At 43.2% G+C, this 20472-nt stretch overlaps 1 protein-coding gene and 1 long non-coding RNA gene across 3 annotated transcripts in view; one reads left to right on the top strand and one right to left on the bottom strand.

Annotated features, from left to right (window-relative positions):
• The window catches only part of Abca13 (ATP binding cassette subfamily A member 13), a 398914-nt gene that overhangs the window by 198180 nt on the left and 180262 nt on the right, over positions 1-20472 (top strand). For both annotated transcript variants that reach the window (XM_041669712.1, XM_041669711.1), the window contains 2 exons: positions 6618-6775; positions 7666-7896. In XM_041669712.1, the coding sequence (XP_041525646.1) occupies positions 6618-6775; positions 7666-7896 (389 nt within the window). The remainder of the gene's footprint in view (positions 1-6617; positions 6776-7665; positions 7897-20472) is intronic.
• Positions 4976-17116, bottom strand: LOC121459737. The gene is made up of 3 exons (XR_005975975.1): positions 17094-17116; positions 7428-7502; positions 4976-5026 (listed from the first exon to the last, which is right to left on the bottom strand). It is a non-coding gene; the product is annotated as an uncharacterized LOC121459737 (long non-coding RNA).

Here is a 20472-nt window from a genome sequence, read left to right as displayed (position 1 = left end):
GTTTATGATATATTTGTTTGCTAATATATTTATAATACTAAGAATACCTACTTTGCATTTGATCTCTTAAGTCAATATTAGAAATGATACAGTCAGTGAGTTGGAGTTATAGGTGATGTCATTTGAAGCTGCCTTTGTCTAAATTAAATGCCATTTTAGAAGCATGAAAAATGAAAGGATGCAATTAGAGGTCATCAAAGACAAACTTTCCTGAGTTAGGCAGCTTTCCACTGCTGTGGATAAAACGACTGTTTGGGCTCTTAATATCAAAGCTTCCAGTAAATGAGTGGCTGGTTCTCATTCTAGTTTGCTTTGCTGTGGCCTGGATAGAATACTCTGACCAAAGGCAACCTGGGCAAGAAAGGGTTTATTTTACCAAATACTTGCAGATGATATTCTATCACTGAAGGAAGTCAGAGCAGGAACTCAAGGCAGGAAGCTGGAGGCAGGCACTATGGACAGACATGGTTTGACGCCTAACTCTCTGGGCCATTTCCTGTCTCATTGTTTTATTCAGCTCAGGCCCTCAGACCCAGGGATGGTCATGGTGACCACCATGGGCTGGACCCTCCCATGTCAATCATCATTCAAACAATTCCTCACTAGTGTATCCACAGCTCTGCCTGAGTTGAGGTTTCTTTTCTCCAAAGATCCTGGGCTACTCAAATTGACAATCAGTGCCACCCACAGTTGTCCTTTTTCTTTGGACCTGCAGTGGTACAGTATGTTATGGTAGATGGGTAAGATCACTTCATGATGGCATAGAAGCAAGGCCCAGGAGGGACATGGTCGAAGGGCCTAACTTCCTTCTAGCAAGCCTCATCTCCAGATGGTCCTACCGCTAACATATCAGGCTGACAAATAGGCCCTTAGCATGTAGACCATTGGAAGGTCCTCAGGATCTAAGTGGCAGCACTTTCTGTTACACAAGGAAGCTGAGGCATGGTGAGATGGATGTGTGGTAGTCTTACATCTCTAGAGAAAGCTGACAAAGGGGAAACACGTCTCTGCCAAAGAGGGGCCATATGTCCCTTTTTATTGCTCGTTTACTACTGCAAGCATTGGGTAGGCAACTGTTTGCTGCTTTTCATCTTCTGCCTGCTTCCCTACTCCACACAGTCAGGAAGTGATGGTAGAGGCATCTTACATAGAAACGTGCTTTGAACTGAACATGAGGATCAGTGAAGCTCATCTCAGTGCTGATGAAGGACTATCAAAACTTCTGTGGCCAGGTTGCACAATCTTATAAAATGTTGTCACCCCCCCCCCTTTCATTTCCTAGCTTACCACTTTTCTTTGGCTTGACTTAAAACTCCAGCTTCCTTGTCAGTAGATCAAGGTTTGCTGTAGGAAAAGAACGGGGGGAGGGGGAAAGAACAATCTAGAGCCTGCCCTTTTCTTCAGCAAATAGGCAGCGATTCTGTTCCTTCTGTCCCGCGGTTCTGAGGAATTACAAAAGGAGAACACAGATTGAGGAGCTGGGGAATGGAGCCAGCAGATACAGCTTTGCTGTCCCATGTGCTCTTGGTTTGGGTTGTGCAGCTGCAAGAGAAGAATTTAGGTCCTGTCTATGAAGCTGACTAGGAGGTCAGGATGCTGGGCCCCTGGGAAGCATCAGGGACTGGCGTCCTCACCCTTCCTAGGTCCACAGCTGCAGCCCCGAGAGGCAGCCAGAGCTTGTGAGAGATGCTGCCCTTGGAGCTGTCTTGCTGGAGGCCAGGTCAGGTTTCGGGGTCTGCAACCAGAATGCCTCAGCTAAGCAGGAGGCATGGAATATGAAGCCCTCAGGTGGGACTCCCTGAGAGAGCCCCTGCCCAGGCTGCAGACGCTGGGGCTGAGAGGACAGTGCTGTGGGTCTCAGCCATGACAGGCATCACCCCCACTCGTAACTGTTTTTCTGCCTCTTTGATCCATTTACCTGCATGCCCTTTGCGAGAACAGAAGAAGGACCTGGAATGAAAAAATGGGAAACTCTGGTGGAAAACACTAAATGCAGCTCATGGGCACTGATTAAAATTTAAGATTGGATCCCTTACTTTCCTGCCACTTTGAGTGGGACTGGTAAAGAAGATGGATGGAGGTTAGATGAATGGATTATAATTTCCCTGCTCTGTGAAATGCACAAATTAAACAGAGCAATCCCACAATTATTGTTTAAGAATCAGAGATAGAGTTGTTTAAAATATATTAATTATATTTTAATGTTCCATACTTTTTCATTAAAATACTTATTGAAAAATTAGTCCACGTATATAATGTATTTTCCACGTAGCCACCCCTCACTGCCTCCCTCAAACTCTCCCTGCCCTATCAACACACTACACTTCCAATTTCATGCTTTTTAAAAATAGCTCACTGAGTTCAGCTAGTGTTACACATATGTGTACGAGTGTCGTGTCATCTGCTGGGGCATAAACAACTTAATATTAACCATACCGTAAAGAACAATGGATTTCTCTATCCCAGCAACCTCCAACTGCAAATGCTTCTTTGGGAACCCCTTCTCGCCCTATTCTGGGGTCTGCTTTCAGTTTTGAGCATCCCCATACATGTATATGATGAAATAGTGTAAGTATCTCTTCTTTCCCCCTCCATCTCCTCCCATGTACTCCCAACATTCCCCCTTCGAACTTCAGTTAGGATTGCACATCAGTACATCGGGGTGGAGCCATCTCTACCAGAGCATAGGAGAACTAGCAGCGGTAGAATCCCCAAGAAATAATTATTCTTCACCTACTACCCAGCAACTTTTGGCTTGGTCTTGGGCATGTGACCACACTGCTGTGAGTTCATATTGTAGCAGTCATATTGTGTCCAAAGGATGGCATTTCCCAGCTATCTTCCCCACCCTCCAGCTCTCCCTTTCTTGGGTGGTTAGTTGGTGGGCCGTTTAGAGTTTAAATAGTCAGAATAAACAGCTGCAGTGTAGGTCTGAGAAAAAGGTAGTCTTCATTAAATTCTGTGATTCCATTCCGTGTTGTTTAATAGCGATTATTTTCATCTTCGGGAGACCCCTTTGGAACTGTTGTACTGATTGGAGTGCAAAATGAATAACCTGTAAGAAGATTGGCTAGACAGTAGTAAAAGGCAAACATGTCTTCAAAAATGAAAATGTTTAGCTTGTTCCTGTAAACGCCCTCAACTGGCAACTGACCAGGCTTTGTGAGAAAGACTGTGTGAAAACAAGTGTTACCTGCTGAGGAGAAAAGTCGTTTTCCCATCAGAACACTGAGCACTGGACGCTCAGTCTATTGGGCGTCTTGTGTGTGTGTGTATGTGTTTTTGTGTGTGTGTGTGTGTGTGTTGTTCTTTGGTGGACAGTGTGAGCTTTTGATCAGCTCTGGTGCCAGCATTTCAGTGTCTACCCTGGAAAGATCAGTAATGAGGCAGAGGCACCAGAGCCAGGTGGCACATCACAAACAAATGCCGAGACCAGATTTCAGACTGGCTGTCCATTTCCTTTGTGAGGTCGGAGAGACGGCCAAGCTCCTCCAGGCTGCAGTTTTCACTGTTGCAAAAGGAGACTATCACACTGTCCTATAGGATCATTTCTCCAAGCAAACAGTTCCCAGCCTGTTGGTTGCAACCCTTTGGGCACTGAAGGACCATTTCAGCAGGGGTCTCATGTCAGATATCATGAGTATCAGGTATTTGCAACATGATTCTTAACAGTAGCAAAGCTGCTATTATAAAGGATCAGCAGAATAATCCTGTGGCTGGAGATCTCCCACAACATGAGGAACTGTATTAAGCGGTCTCAGCATGAGGAAGGTTAAGAAACACTGCTCTAAGGAGTCAATGAGCTGCTTGAGAAAGTGCATGTGGTTCAATATCTGGTGTGTGGACTCTCCATACATGAGAGGTTATCATCATTTAAAAAATACACAAGAAGTCCATTCAGGAACTGTAAGTTTTGGAAACAACGTCTGGATAGGGAGGGCTGCACCACCAGAATCAGAAAGAAAGAGCAGGGTAATGGCTTGTTAGAATATGCCTTGAGGATAGAGCAGCATCGTGGGTTCCTGTAGCATCCACTGAGAGCCATCATGGATCAAATATCTGGGGCTGTAATCTAAATTTGTTGGGAATTATTCGCTTTCTTATCTCTTCCAGCTTTAGTAAAGTATACTTGACAAGTAAAAATTGTACATGTTTTGATTTTTTTTTTTGGGAGGAAACTTTATTCAAAGCAAAGCGAAACAGTAAGTTGAATACACTGTTGAGACTGACAGCAGGCCACATGAATTAAAGTCCTCAGTGACCCCAATTATTTGGGGGTTTTCCCTTATGGGTTCAAGAGAAGGAGCTTGGTTGCTATGGGGTGGTTCTTTATTTTGATTGAGCGATTACATTATATAACCATTTCTCTACTGTGGGTATCTCTTCCCAGAGTGCATCTGGTTTTAATCACAAGCATGCCCAATTACGCAAAGACATAAGATGGCAAATAGGGATTTCTCTCTAAACATAAACTCTGTGGATGCATTTGCCTTATTATACAAGCACCCTAAACTAGCTGAGGCCAGGTCAACTTTCTTTTTTTTTCTTTTTTTTTTAAAATTTATTTATTAAAGATTTCTGCCTCCTCCCCACCACCGTCTCCCATTTCCCTCTCCCTTTCTCGATCAAGTCCCCCTCCCTCTTCAGCCCAAAGAGCAATCAGGGTTCCCTGCCCTGTGGGAAGTTCACTGACCACCCACCTCCATCCAGGTCTAGTAAGGTGAGCATCCAAACTACCTAGGCTCCCACAAAGCCAGTACGTGCAGTAGGATCAAAAACCCATTGCCATTGTTCTTGAGTTCTCAGTAGTCTTCATTGTCCGCTATGTTCAGCAAGTCCAGTTTTATCCCATGCTTTTTCAGACCCAGGCCAGCTGGCCTTGGTGAGTTCCCGATAGAACATCCCCATTGTCTCAGTGTGTGGGTGCACCCCTCGTGGTTCTGAGTTCCTTGCTCGTGCTCTCTCTCCTTCTGCTCCTGATTTGGATCTTGAGATTTCAGTCTGGTGCTCCAATGTGGGTCTCTGTCTAAGAGAAAAGATTAAACAGAGCTAATTAACATGCCTATCACCATACAAATGAACATTGTGTGTGTGTGTGTGTGTGTGTGTACTGAAGGGCTAATCTCTCAGTAATTTTTACATGCACAATGAATAGCTGTAGCTATTGTGTTGTGTAACAGGTCTCCAGACTCTACCACCTTGCATAACTGAAGTTTTGTGTGATTTATCCAGCATTTCTCTGTTCCTCTTTCTACTCTCTCAGCTCCTCACCTTGCCCTTCTTCCTTTCATTTTCCTTTAGAATCTCGACTCAATGGATGTCTGTTCTTAGAGTATCGTATTGTATCGGGACATGCATCTGAATTGTGGGACATCTCTAATCAAAATAACTAATTTGCCTCTGATGGTCCTAGGTCAGACATGAGTACATTTTCTTAGCATCTGGGGACTAGAAGACCAAGATGTTGCCCATGGTCTTTGTAATGCATTCTACAATAAGAAATGGCACTGGGTATTCCACTCCCTGTTGTATTCTGCACTACCTTTCATTGCTCTTTCTGGATGGATTCTAAATGATTAACTGGATGACAAGCACTGTGGCTCACCTCCCAGCAGTCCTAAGGCTGAGACAGGAGTATTGCTGTGGACTTGAAGCTAGCCTGGGCTACATACTGATTTCTAGACCAGCTTGGTCTAGACAGAGTGAGATACAGCCTCAACAATCAGATAAAATCAAACCAAAAAGTAATAAAAACAAAATCAAGGAGAGAACAAAAAGAATAAGACTCTTGGCCTTTTAATCCTTCTCCTTTATGAAAAATATGAAATTAAGTAAAATTAAAATCAGGTTTGTCATTATCTATTTAAAGATTTGTTCTTGAAACCAGAATCAATGAATATGTTTCTTTTATTTGATAGACCAGCTAAATGAGGCTCAGTTTGACCCAATGGGGAAAGAGTAGCTAAAAGCAAGAACATTATCTATTTATATTAATTGAAATATCTTTCCTCAAATACCCTAAGTTTTGCTGGCTTCTGTTTTCCTAAGGTAAATCAGAGTGCTTCTTCTTCACAAGGAACGGTAATGAATTCTCAATTCATTGTAGACACCTGTGGGCATAGCATGCATTTCTGCAGAAGCAGAGTGCTGGACTCAGCATCTCTCCCCCCTAGGAAGGCTCATGACTTAACTCCCCACCCTCAGCTCCCACACTGTCTCCCACATTCTTGTGGCTCAGGGTTTCTAAGTGTTTTCTAGGATGCAGTACATATTTTAATGCTATTACATCTTACGCCTGGAAAACAAAGCTGCTGAACTCAGGGCCTTTATTGCATAGCAGTTTCCCCCTTCTTGCCTGGCAGTGTCTCCCAAGCCTAATGAAGGAAGTCATGGAGGGCGTTTGTGTAAATAGCAACCAATACCTTTTGGGAAACTATATGGGACACTTCTCAGAATCTCTAGTTCTCAGAGTAGACCTGGTTATGTTTGTACACAGCACCATTCCGGTCCCCACTATTTAAAGCACTGTTACTCTCTTTCAGTCCTGTCCCAGTCCACCCTTCCTAGGGAAGGACCCTTGTTGTGCTGGTTCTGATGCATCCTGTGCTTGGATACAGGTCGCACAATCATCTTCACAACCCACCACCTGGATGAAGCTGAGATGCTCAGTGACCACGTGGCTGTGCTCCAGCAAGGGAAGCTCAGATGCTATGCTCCTCCTGCGGGCCTGAAGGAGACCCATGGCCAAGGACTCACTCTGACGCTTACCAAACAAGTAAGAAGTGCCGCTCTTTCATTTCCCTGGGGAAGCCTTGTCGCACACAGGTCACTCGAAACAAAGCAGGACGCTTGTACAACAATAATGTCCAACCGGAGGCCTTTTGTGCAGGATGTCTCAGGAGTCCAAAGAACTCCTTACAGGCCTGAGCAGTGATGGCTATCCTCTGTGAACCCCAGGGTTCATTTAATCTTCCAGAAAGAAACATAAGAGGGGCCACAATGACCTTGTAGATACCAAGAACAGCTGTCAGGAAGCTCAGTTGGCCAAGGAGTTCTAGAAATAGTTTTGACAGTGATACTCCCTTCTGGAGGCTCGAATCTTGCCTGTCCTAGAAGCAGAGCAGCTAAGAGGTGGAGCATTTGGAACCAGTATGGGCACATGGGTCAAAAGCAGGCTTACCAGGTTTACCAGTGTAGATATATGTTTTATAAAATAGGAAAAGGGGTTTGGGAATGGCTCAGCTGGTAAAGTGCCTGTCTTACAAACATGAGGCATTGAGTTAGAAACTCAGAACACACATAAAATGCCAGATGTGATGATATACACCTGTCACCCCAGTGCTAAGAGGCCAAGACGAATACCTGGTACTTACTGACCAGCCAGACTTGCCTAATTAATGAGCCCCAGGTTCAGTGAGAGACCCTACCTTAAAGGAGATAGACAGTTTTCCCGAGGACGACCTTCAAGTTGTCCTCTGTCTTCAACATTGGTGCACAGGTCCCTGTGTGCACATACATATACATTAACAAAGAAGAGAAAACGTGTAACACATCATTGAAAGAACCCCTCCTGCTTAAATGCAGCAATCTGTCAGAAATCTGAAATAACACAGTATTTGTATTGATCTTCCTTGCTGCCTTCTTACCCATTTCTCTTTCTGGTAGCCCTCTGTCCTAGAAACCCAGGAGCCCAAGGATGTAGCTCGTGTTACATCCTTGATACAGGTCTATATTCCCCAAGCATTCCTCAAAGATAGCAGTGGAGGGGAGCTGACCTACACCATCCCCAAAGATGCAGACAAGTCCTGCTTCAAGGGGCTTTGCCAGGCCCTGGATCAGAACTTACAGCACCTACACCTGACGGGGTATGGCATCTCAGACACCACCTTGGAAGAGGTACGTGCTGATGTGCTTTCTATTTCTATGGCTAGTTCCATATTTAGAGACAGATGGATGAATGGGGAAGTGATGAAGATGATTGTGTGTATTTATTTATTATTTATTTTCTAGCCCTGACTGTATCAATTACTTTTCCTGTTACTGTGATCAAATATCCACGACAAAAGCAACCTAAGGAAAATATGGTTTATTTTGATTTACAGTCCCAGGATATGTAGTCTAGCATGAGAGGGATATCATGTCGGCACGAGTGCCAGGCAGCTGGTCACACTGCATCCACAGTCAGGACACACAGCGTGGTGATTGTTTGTCCTCAGCTAGTTGACTCCTTTTTATTCAGCCAGGATCCACATCCAAGGAACAGAGCAACTCATTTCAGGATGGGTCTCCCCATTCAGTAAACTAGTGAGATAGTCCCCCATAACCATCTCTAGAGGCTCATCTTCCTAGTGACTGCAGATCTCATCTTGTTGACACCTGAGATCAATTGCTACAGTCATGTATAGTCAAAGCCCAAACCCAAATTTAACACGTTCCACTGCTGGCTACTCTTTAAGCAAATAGCATTCCTATACTTGAGTCCTGAGATGTGTTTGAACTGGAATCTGTACATGACTAGTAAGTTTTCAGTAGTGGAAGAGCCTGCCTCCTCTGTGGACCTCTGCTTGGGAGCTGTTATTATACACCGTGCAAATAGACAACTGTCAGATAGTCTAACACCTACGTGGTACTGAACACAGGTGTTCTCCCTGTCCCAAGCTCCCTCTTTACTTTGATACCTCGCACTGTCAGCGTTTGGAACTGAGCTGAGAACATCCATTACTCAGTGCCATCCCATCATAGTGGCCAGCCAAGAGTTTGCTCATATTTCCTTTGAAGGAAAATTCTGAGCTGCAAAACCCAATTGAAAGCAGTCTTTGTGTGAGTTCCTAATATTACACCTACATGTGATCTACTTATAAATTTTAATTTTATCTTGCTCTTAGCTACTGAAACTATTGTAGACTAAAACCCAAAAGAAAGACAGAACATTAAAGTTAAAATAAACTTCTAATTTAATTTACTGGTTTCAGAAATAATACCAGTGACCAATCATTTTTTGTTGTTGTTATTAGTAGGCATTATCAATCTGAACCACATATTAGAAACTTTGGATAACTATGGGATTAAAATGGCTAATTTTCTAAGTTAGAGTGAACCTTAGAACGAATTTAGGACTAAAAGACACACAGCTGGGTTTGTGGTCCTTACTTTGATATTTAGAATGCCTTGTGCTCCCTTCAGATGGTTTTATTCCTATTTCTAAGCAAGAAAGGCTACTTCTTCTAAGGAAGTAAGGCTACTTTCCTTACTTCAGATAATACAGTTCATAAAGGGTGGATCTGCATGTGGACGGAAGATTTCTGGGAATGAATTATAGTCTTTGACTTGGGCACTGCTCTTTATTGTATTTCAAACAGGGCTAGAGAATACCAGTTCACACTATATCCACCCTGTTCTTTTTGATAGAGTAAGTAGAGCATGAAGAAGCAAGTAAAAAAAAAAAACAAACAAACAAACCAGCCTAAAATATGTGTTCACAGTGACTGTGAGTTACTCTCTGGGGTCAGTGATTACAATCACCGTGACCCTATGTCATGCTAGTTGCTTCCTGCTGTGGTCCCAGAAGCCTTGATATGAGGTCAACCTGGGAAGAAAGCTTACAAGTTCAGACTCTGCATCAACATATAGTGCTTTCTCCTGGTCCCCTCATTGTCTTTTCTTCACGATGCCCACCACAATAAGTTCTGTGCTTCCTCTGTGACTTGCCCAAGGAGTTGGAGCTTTGGGAGTGTTATGCTTCCCCACCACAATACAAACCAGCAGCCTAGAAAGTAGGCTGTGCTGTGAGTGCTTGCGTAATCGGTGTTAACCAAATGACTCGGGTTAATTTTCAGAAGAACAAGGACAAGAAAAAGTCTGCACATGTCTAATACAAACATGGTGTTCTTTCTGGGTATTTACAAACCATAATTACTTGAACCCACAAAAACAGAAACTTTAATTGTTTATGTAATTATGTTCAGAAGACATGCCTACCTTTTAAGATGAGTTACCGTAGAGAAAGCGTCAATTTTACCCCAGACAATTCTGTTTGTAGATATTTCATGTTACATATATTGACTGTACCCAAGTGCATATGTGTGAAACACATGCATGCATGAACCCTCAGAGTTCAGAAGAGTATGTAATATCCTCTGGAATAGGAGTTAAAGGCAATCGCAAACTGCCATGAGGAGGCTGGGAACTAAACCTGGGTCCTCTGCAAGAGCTGTAGGTGCTCTTGCCTATAGAACCATCACTCCAGCCCTTACGCAGACAGTTCTAGGTTCAGATAATTATTCCTCTGAGCTCCCGGACCTTGATCAATCACTCAGTCTTGGTAAGCCTAAGTGTTTTTTGATTGTTTAAGAGAGTAAAATGAAACCACACTGAGATTCCATCACAACCCAATGTTATCATTCAAACAACAAAAGATAAAGGGGATGTGGAGAAGAGAACAATTTTATATGGCTGATAAGAAAGTAGATTACTGTGACCACTATAGAAATTAGTGTGGAGATTTACCACTGTAACTACCATGTACTTCATCTGTACAGCTTCTGAGTATATGCCGAAGGACTCCAAGTCAGCCTACCAGAAAAATCCTTGCATATCTATGTTTACCAAAGCACTATCCTCAGCAGCCAAATTTAGGAAGTTGTCTAGATGCCCATCAGTTGATGAATGGTTTAGAAGATCTTGCGTGTGTTCATTCTGTAGTTTATTTTTTCAGATAGTGAATTCTGTCATTTGTAGGGAAATGGCTGCAGCAAGAGCTCATCATGCTAAGTGAAACAAGTCATACCGAGCAAGAACACTATGTGTTTCCTTTCCTACTCAGAATCCAGACCTCAGAGATAGACCTGTAAGGAGAAGGGTGATTATTTGAGAGAAGAAGGGACACCAAGCAAGGGAGGGTATGAGAGGGTCATGCAGGATGAATCAAAGTATGGAATTAGATTTGAATGACAATGTTGTAATTTAATATATGCTAATAAAAACTAAATCAACATACAAGCACACACATATCCAAGAAACAGAACAGTTTCACCGATATTCTAAGTATGAAAAGTGATGGGTACATGACTTGGACAAACTAGTCAAAATGGCAATGCCTCCTATCATCTGTGGGGAGCTGTCACCTCCTTAGAGTGACAGTAGAATTAAATCATAGCCATGCTCAAAAGTTCACTTGATCTTCAGGGACTTTTGATAGATTAACTGTCTTCCCTGTGCTAGAGGAGAAGCCCAGGGCATGTCTGAGCCTTTTTTCCCTCCTATTGTGGCAGTTGGGATTGGTCAGCTCTCCTCCCTGAATGAAGGTTTATGGGACTGTGGCTCATTGAACTGCATACTAAAATCTGACTAAGAAACCAGCTGTCACCACTTCCGGAGCTTGGAAAACACATCCAAATACCAGATAAGAAGGCTAATGTTTGACTAGCTGGGACCTTGAGCCAGCACATGTCCATTTTCTTATAGGAACAAAGTGCTGCCACCTCCAACAGTTGCTTCATATCCTGGGTCTTTTGGGTGGAAGGAGGAGCTGTTCTCAGCCTTCGTCTGTGTTACTGGGAGATTTGCATTCTGCCTTGTCTAGTTCTGAGAAACTGAACTTGTTCATAAGCTCAGTAGGTGCTCAGTCCAGGGCAGGAGACGTTGTGCATGTTGGGGATAAATCAGTGTTTTGGAAGAAGAACACATTTCACTGAAAGAACACATTTGTCTTAACACTTAGACACTCATCCTCTCTTACACCTGTATGTCAGAAAGAGTGCACGTCTCCTTCATGTAATTAGCTTTCTATTTATTTGATCAAAAAAAGAGACTTCAAGAATCTTTGTTAATATTTATCAGTAGGTGCAGTAGGATCAAAAACCCACTGCAATTGTTCTTGAATTCTCAGTATTCCTCATTGTCCGCTATGTTCAGCTAGTCCTGATTTATCCCATGCTTTTTCAGACCTAGGCCAGCTGGCCTTGGTGAGATCCCAATAGAACATCCCCATTGTCTTAGTGTGTGGGTGCACCCCTCGTGGTCCTGAGTTCCTTGCTCGTGCTCCGTCTCCTACTGCACGTACTGGCTTTGTGGGAGCCTAGGCAGTTTGAATGCTCACCTTACGAGACCTGGATAGAGGTGGGCAGTCCTTGGGCTTCCCACAGGTCAGGGAACCCTGATTGCTCTTCGAGCAGATGACGGGGGGGGGGGGGGGGGACTTGATCGGGGGAGGGGGAGGGAAATGGGAAGCGGTTGTGGGGACGAGGCAGAAATCCTTAATAAATAAATAAATAAAAATAAAAAAAGAAAAAAAATAAAGAAAATGAACATTGCTTCTAAAAAAAAAAACAAAAAAAATATTTATCAGTAGGAAGAGCGAACCCTTGGGGAATGCTTGCCTTTGATGTTCTGTGAGTTTAAGCACTTTAGAACAGTGAGGCAGGTCTTCATCTTCCGGGTGGATGCTTGGATTTGAGACGCTTGGTTAACGACTGTGGTTTATGCAGTCTATCAATGCTATTGCAAGAAGAGGCCCGAGAAAGGTTGATAGGTATAATTTTCACTGAGAACCATGTTTATTAATAAGATAATTCTATGCTCTCCTTGCTACATATGCTCCTCCTTCCCTCTTTGCTGTCAGACTCTCAGGTCTGGCTAGGTTTGTAGTCACAGGAAATTAAAGTGGAGAGACTGCAGAGGCTAGGAGCACCAGCCCCGCTGGCTGCGTGCTTGCTTTGCTTTTGTTGCTCATGTAAGCAAAATTTTTCTGAGCCATTTTTTCTTACAAGTATTTTAGGGATAAGTAAGATAAATAGAAAAATCCACCGTGGCGAGCTACAGAATGTTGCAGTCTGTTGAAGCCAGTGAGGACATAAATGTTGGTCAGTTTTATATTATGACACCATCATTGTCGTTGTTATATTCGGGGCTCTATGTTTCTGGAAGATTTTACACAGAAGTCAGAACTGAGTTCTTAGTTTTCTTGTCCCACGTCTAAGGTGATCCTGATGCTCATGGGGGAATGCATTCTGTACAGAGCCTGGTGGGGGTAGCTTTGATGCTGTTTGTCCTGACCAGGAATGATGGGAAGGGTTGAGAGGGAAGACTCTAGGTGCCCAGGACATAGAGCAGTTGAACAAGAGGCCTGCTTCATCATCACTCACTCATGGTTGCACATGGAACAATAGCCCCAGGCACAACCCTCCGTGAAAAACTAGCAACTGTGGAAAGAATCACAATGTGAAATTCAGTGGGAAGAAAACTCCATGCATAGTGTATCATTTCAGGATTATACCTTCCCTACTTTTATTTAAAATAGATTTTTTTCTCTCATGCCACACATCATGATTTATGGTTACCCTTCCCTCTACTCCTCCCAGTTCCAGATTCACCTCCTTTCTGTCTCTTATTAGAACACAAACAGATGTTTAAAGGACAGTAATAAAATAAAATATAGTAAGATCAAACAAAAACTCACACACCAGACTAGGACAAGACAAACAGAAATAAAGAGCACAAAAAAGGCAGATATACATGTAGAGACCCTTCTATTTGCCTCTCAGGAGTACCATAAAAGCACTAAACTGGAAGCCATAATATATATGTAAAAAGGCCTATAAAGTAAAATGAGAGAGAAAACAATAAATAAAATAAAATATAAGATAAAATTTTTAAAAAGTAAAAGCCCTGTTATGACAGTGTAAGATAGACGCCTCCACGGATGTGGGTGAGTTCATTTTTTGTTGGCCATCTACTATGGGCTTGCCGCCTACACTAAAGAGTAGTTGGTTTTCCCAGTGACACTTGGAGATATCTGAATTTTTATGGGCAAGTTGTTTCCAATTAGAGATAGCTTCTGGGTCAGCAGTGAGGGCAAGCATATAATTTCCCTTTTATTTCTAGCACCCTGTCTCATCATAGTCCTTAGATTTCAGCATGCATGTTTCCTATGACCCCATGTGGTAATATGGACCCCAGCTGCAGCAGGACCATGGACCCAACCATGGTCCTCAGCAGAAACTCAGGCTTGGATGTCACCATGACTTAGGTAACCATGCAGGCCACCCAGATCAGTATGGCCCTGGTGGCAGCATGACCTTATGACACCAACATGGTCTCAGGTGACTGACCAGACCCAGGCTATCCACATGGCCCTATGTTAATAGAAGCCACAGACATCAACAAAGACCTGGTCTACTATAGGGTCACAGACCCAAACATGCCCTCAGCTGCAGCTTGGACCTGGATATCAGCATTGTTTTGGGTGACAGCAAAGGTCACCCAGATCAGTATGACCCTGATGGCAACATGGTCCCTGGATACCAGCATGGTCGCAGGTGGCTGACCAGACCTTGGGCATCTGCATAGCCTTCTGTGGTAACTGGAGCCATCAACATCAACTCAGACCATAGCCCCCAACAACAGCTATTTTTTAAAATAATGTCCTTATGATGATTTTCTAGATTTCCTTGGTGTCTGGGTGTCTGTTGTTTTACACCTCTTTTCATCTCTAATTTTGTTACCTTTCCCCACCACCTTTCAGGTCGTTTGGATAAGGGTTTGTCAATCCTATTTATTTTCTCAAACAGCCAATTCTTTGTTTCATTGATTTTAATTTTTGTTGCTTTTATTTTATTGATTAGTGCCCTGAAATTAAATATTTCTTGCTCTTTACTCCTTTTGGATGTGGTTCCTCTATTTGTCCTTTCCTGAGGAGATGTCTATCCTTTATGCTAAGGTGTGTTTCTTGGGTGGAGAGTAAGGATAGATCCTGTTTTTTGCATTCATTCTGTTATCTGTGTCTTGTTTTGGGGAAGTTGAGTTCATTAATATTGAGGTTTATTAAGGATCAGTGGTTTTTGATTCCTGGTATTGATATTCGGTCTTGTCTTTGTTGGGTATGTGTTCTTTGGTTGCAGCTGCCCCCTTTATATTCTGGGCAAGTGTGGTGGCTATGAGGTCCCTGGTATAGAGGGCTTCTTTGAGTTTGTGAGTGGACACATAAGAGTGTATATAGGGTGGAGGAAAAGGCTGTGAGGGGCCACAGCATAGAGTTGGTTCTACACCAAGATTGGAGTCCCCAGGAAATGATTTTAGGTGAAAAGAAGTGCTCCTGCAGGCAGGCTGTTAGAGGGCGAATATAAGCTTGGATAGTTTAGATGGTCTGGAAGAGACGGGGAGATAGCCTCATGTGACCTCTGTGGGGTTCTGGTAAGGAGTGTTCTTGTGGGCTGGTGACTGACATAGGAAACTCAGGCAGGTTAGATGGAAAGACTCTGAGTCTCAGCTGGGAAAGAGCTAAGCTGAGGCTGCACCAAAATGCCCTTCCTATTTCTAATGTTACATTAGATTCTCCACTTAGAATTCTTATATTTTAAATATCCCTATTCATATTAACTTTTCTTTTTTTAAAATTAATTTATTTATTTAAGGATTTCTGCCTCCTCCCCGCCACCGCCTCTCATTTCCCTCCCCCTTTCCCCGATCAAGTCCCCCTCCCTCTTCAGCCCGAAGAGCAGTCAGGGTTCCCTGCCCTGTGGGAAGTCCAAGGACCACCCACCTCCATCCAGGTCTAGTAAGGTGAGCATCCAAACTGCCTAGGCTCCCACAAAGCCAGTACGTGCAGTAGGATCAAAAACCCATTGCCATTGTTCTTGAGTTCTCAGTAGTCCTCATTGTCTGCTATGTTCAGCAAGTCTGGTTTTATCCCATGCTTTTTCAGACCCAGGCCAGCTGGCCTTGGTGAGTTCCTGATAGAACATCCCCATTGTCTCAGTGTGTGGGTGCACCCCTCGTGGTCCTGAGTTCCTTGCTCGTGCTCCCTCTCCTTCTGCTCCTGATTTGGACCTTGAGATTTCTGTCCGGTGCTCCAATATGGGTCTCTTGTCTCTTTAACTTTTCTTTTTCTCAATATTTGTATTTGTGCTTTACCTATATGTGTTCCTATGCTTTTGGAAATTTTGCAATCCTCTTTCCTTTTGACCTTTTTTAAAGTATTTATTTACATGCAGTCAAAATCCAAGTATTTATTTAAAAATCAAGCTATCAATTTATTGATTACATAGAACATTGCCTCCACCACCTTCAAAACACAGTTGTTGCTGTTTTTTTTTTTTTTTTTAATTCCAACTACCTTCTTAAAGGGATAATGTACCCATGTGACTCCTTACTGTATATTATTTTTTCTCTAGATTGGTCTCCCTCCTCTAGCCATCTCAACAATAACTACAGTAACTCAATTGCTCTGGAGCTGTTGCATGCATTTGTTCAACCACCTGAAGTGATTTTCTCCTTTCTCATTTTGTCTGTGCTTTTGTCTACTTCGTAGGTCCTAAATAGATATTGATTCATTAACTCCTGAGTATTTCTTTTTGCTTCTTTCATAGAGGCACATGTGTTTTTAAAAAGGTCAGTCTTCTTAGGGGAAAGCACAGACAAGGGTTAAAATACATAAAATGCACATGAGACTTAATGAAACACGATACAGCACTATCTTTGGATTGGTTTGAGAAAGCTGTTTTAAATTACAAAATGATGAAGTGCCTTTGAAGAATTTTCTTTTGTTTGGTGTAGTCTGTCAATGTCTCTTTACAGGAGCATTGACTACCAACTACTGTGCCTATCGACCCCCTAGTCAGGTAGCTCCTCTTCGTGCTTTCTCTTTGTTTACCTGCATTTTGCCTGATGACTTTCTTGGAGTTGAAAAACACCCTGCTAGGTAGTTCTTATGCCTCTGTGTAACTAGAAAGCAGGTTTTGCTTTAAAAAAAAATACAACACATTAAAAAAAATAAATTATGGTCTCTATCTCTAAGTCACGATGTTGACATTTGAAATTGCATGGTTCCTGAGCTTCATTAATAAACGGTTAACTTAACTCAGTAGGTAAAGGCACTCGATTCCAAGCCTGACATCTGGCATGTTTCCCGGGACTCACACGATGGAAAGATCTGACTCCAGCAACTGTCCCCTGACCACCACACACACTCTAGATCACAAGTACACACATATGTGCACAAACACACTGCAGTGAATAATTAAAATAAATGTGAACAAAAGAAGCATTTCCTACTGTTGCTTGAACAGAGGGAAGATGCTGCCAAAGGTCAGATTTACCTTGTGTGGGGTTGAGAACCAAAGACCAAGGATAGCAGGAGAGCTTGGCTGTATAGACGAGGATCATTTTCAGCAACTCTGAAGCCCGGACACAATTTCTTGTGTAAGGCAAACGCGGTGAATGTTACTCATGTGGTTTTTGTTGTTGTTGTGTGGTTTTATTTTTGCTTTTAAGAGGCAGGGACTCACATGATAGCCCAGCATGGCTAGGACCTTATGATGTATCCCACGGTGGACTTTTTGTTCATTTGTATATAATAATATTGTAGCAAGGTAAGACGGGTGATATCTTCCAGCCTGTCAAATCCCAGAAAATGAGTCCATTTTGTCCCCCTGCCGATGTGGGTTTGGACTCCCGTGGGGCATGATTCAGTCAACCCCACACGAAGCAGCAGCATCCAGAGGCAGAGCCTGAGAATGTGATGAAAATCAAGTAGGGTTTGATCTGTTTTTAAAGTTTCTTTCTTTTTGGAGGTCAGTTTCTAAGAATAAATAACTCCTGTCTAGTTTAGCCACCGCAAAGAGACATAACCCCCTATCTGGAAGAACAAAGATTCAACCCAGAAGGCTGGTGATGATGTGAGTAAGAGTGCTGGCTCTGTAAGCGTGGGAATCCAGGTCTGAATACCCAGCACCCATGTAAAGAACGGGTCATGGCTGCAAGTACCTCTTGACTCCAGCTTCGGGTACAGAGATGGGCAGGTCCCCAGAGTTTCCTGGCCAGCCAGTTTAGACCAATTACAAGTCTCTGGTTTAATAAGGTTTCAAGGCTATAACATAGTGAGTGACAGATAAACCTCAAGTCCTGTTTTGGGCTCTGCTTGTGTATGCTTGGGCACGCTCACCACACACTCATGAATGTGCACCCCAGCCCCCCTACACACAAATGCTGTTTATAATGACAATAGCAATGCTAAAGATGCAATCAGGACCACAAGCTGCAGCCCATTGGATGCCTCATCAGTCATCCCAGCAGGAATTCCTATCTTCTCAACATTCACGACCTCAGGACTTCAGAACACCACAGTGGAGTCATGAGCACGGTGACCTCAGTGTGGGTTTGCTCTGTCTCCTTGTGAGTAGACTAGGCTATTTTTTTTTTGAGGGTGGGGGGGAAGAGTGTCTTGAAGATTCTAGGGCTGATGCTATGTCCTAGGTGAAGCTGATCTGGTCCATAGCAGCGAGGAGAAATCTGATCACCCAGGTGAAGGGCAGCATTTTGTTGGCTTTTATTCAAAAGGGAATTTCCTTCATTATTTTTTGAGGACATACTTTAGGATCCTCTGACTTCCATTTTCCTCAGCCACCATTTTTTGCACCTTCTAAAGTTCCCCATCTGAATTAGCTATAATTGAAGTGTTTGCCCTGGGTTATCTTCATAATTCTGTCAACTTTCTCATGCTTAGAAGAAAATGGTCTCCTTGATGCATTTCTTTGTTTAGACCAATTGTGACTCATGAATTCTACTCCATTCATCCATTCCTGTTCACTCATCCTGGAATTTTTTACTTTGATGCTCAAACCATATTAGCCTTGGCAGTGGAAAGTCTTTCACATTGTTTTCTGCATCTCCTAACCATCCTCCTTTGAACATATTTTACTATCTGGCAAGGGGAGCTGTCTTCTACCACATTATGGTGGCCGAGCAAGCCCCTAGAACCAGCTGATTTCCCCAAAAGTCATGTTTTCTCCATCTATTGGTAGGAAGGTAGTCGGTGGCCTTAGTTCTGTCTTGGACAAAGCATGCTATCTTTGAAGCTTTTCTTTCTACCTAAATATTGAAAATAAAGAGCTCAGTTCCACTTGATAGTAAGTATTCATGCACATTTCTTCTGTGATTGTTCCTATCTTGTCTGCTAGTGAGAAACTTGATTCTTGTCTGTGGTGTTTTCCTGTTTTCCCTGACTTCCAGGTTACTTCCACAGTGCCCTCTTGGGTGATCCTGCTCCTCATTTGCTTCAGTTTATACTGGCCCCAACATTAACATGTTCCCTCCATCAGCAGAAGAAAGAGAAGAAGGCAGAGAGAGTAGCTTTTAGATTCTTGAAAATGTCTTCCCTCCCTCCCTCCCTCCCTCTCTCCCTCCCTCCCTCCTTCCTTCTCTCCCTCCCTCCTTCCTTCTCTCCCTCCCTCCTTCCTTTTCTCCCTCCCTCCTTCCTTCTCTCCCTCCCTCCCTTCCCCTTCCTTTCACTTGTTTTATTTCATCAAAATACATCATATTTACTATTTTGAGAATGTTCAGTTTTGTACTTAAGTCTTCTTGATTTCAAACACTCCAAAAGTCAAGCACTCCTGACTGTTGGCTGTGTTTTAAACATTGTGGTTTCAGTCTATCGTATTGGAGCCCCAGGGTCCATGTTTGACCTTTTCTGTTTATAAAGAGTCATTTCGGGGTGCCATAAGTCCTAAGTCTGACCTATTGTTAGGGTTTTTTTTTTTTTTGTGCCTTATCTAACTTATCACAGCCCCTGCCCTGAACGGACAAGCAGAGAAAGGCCTTAAATTGCCCACGCTCAGGAGTTAACACTTGAGTGTGCTGGGTGATGGCGTGTTCTATTCTGTCCTCTGTCTTTTACTGTCTCCAGGGTGTCTAAGGATGTAGCCAGTCTACATTCTTCTTTCAGAGATGTTCTGATGATGTGATAGGATGAACAATGAGCCCCCAAATGTTCATGTCCTAATTTCTGGACCCGGTAAATGTCCCCTGTGTGGATGAGAAGGTGCACCTGTATTTTCTGGGTGAGCCTGCTGTAAGATGATAGAGGGTGTTAGAGGGTTACAGAATGCTCTGCTGGGAAACACTGACTCCATGATATAGCAGCAGCCAGAAAAAGGAGCTTGCAGGACATACCAGGAAGTATGTGCTTCCTGGATTGTGGTTCTGTGTTAGCTGTGATGTGACAGTCATCCCAGGCAGCGGTGCTCCTGTGGGGTGGGTGACAGAGTGCTGTCATGTGCAGCTTACTGTGTGGTACAGTAGAGGCTGGCTTTGCTCAGAGCAAAATTTGGGCCAATTCCTAGTTACTCTGGTGTCTTATTATCTGCGCTCTTTATACAGTGCTATCCTTTGTTTGTTAAAGACAAAAAGAAAGACAAAATTATATCATTTAGGATAAACTAAAAAACAAAACACAGGCCATGCTGTATTTTAGCTGAAGCTTGGCAATTCCATTTCTGCCAAGGTGACCACTCAGCCCGACTCTGTTGTTATGAGAGGCTGGATCAGTCTCATCAGTTTCTCCAGCGCCTGAGCCAAAGGCAGGGTGTGCTGACCATGTTTGCGGTATAGTCCATCACACTGACAGTTTGAGAGTGGATTGTGCCTGGGGTCGGACACTATTTGCCAGTACCCTTTAAACGGATCATGCAGTGGCTGAAC

The sequence above is a fragment of the Microtus oregoni genome, unplaced genomic scaffold, assembly GCF_018167655.1.
Source record: "Microtus oregoni isolate MIOR12 unplaced genomic scaffold, Mior012 000019F_ref0000042, whole genome shotgun sequence".
In the NCBI taxonomy this organism is placed as follows: Eukaryota; Metazoa; Chordata; class Mammalia; order Rodentia; family Cricetidae; genus Microtus; species Microtus oregoni.
Note: the sequence above shows the minus strand (reverse complement) of the source record. Positions and strands in the feature narration are given on the sequence as shown.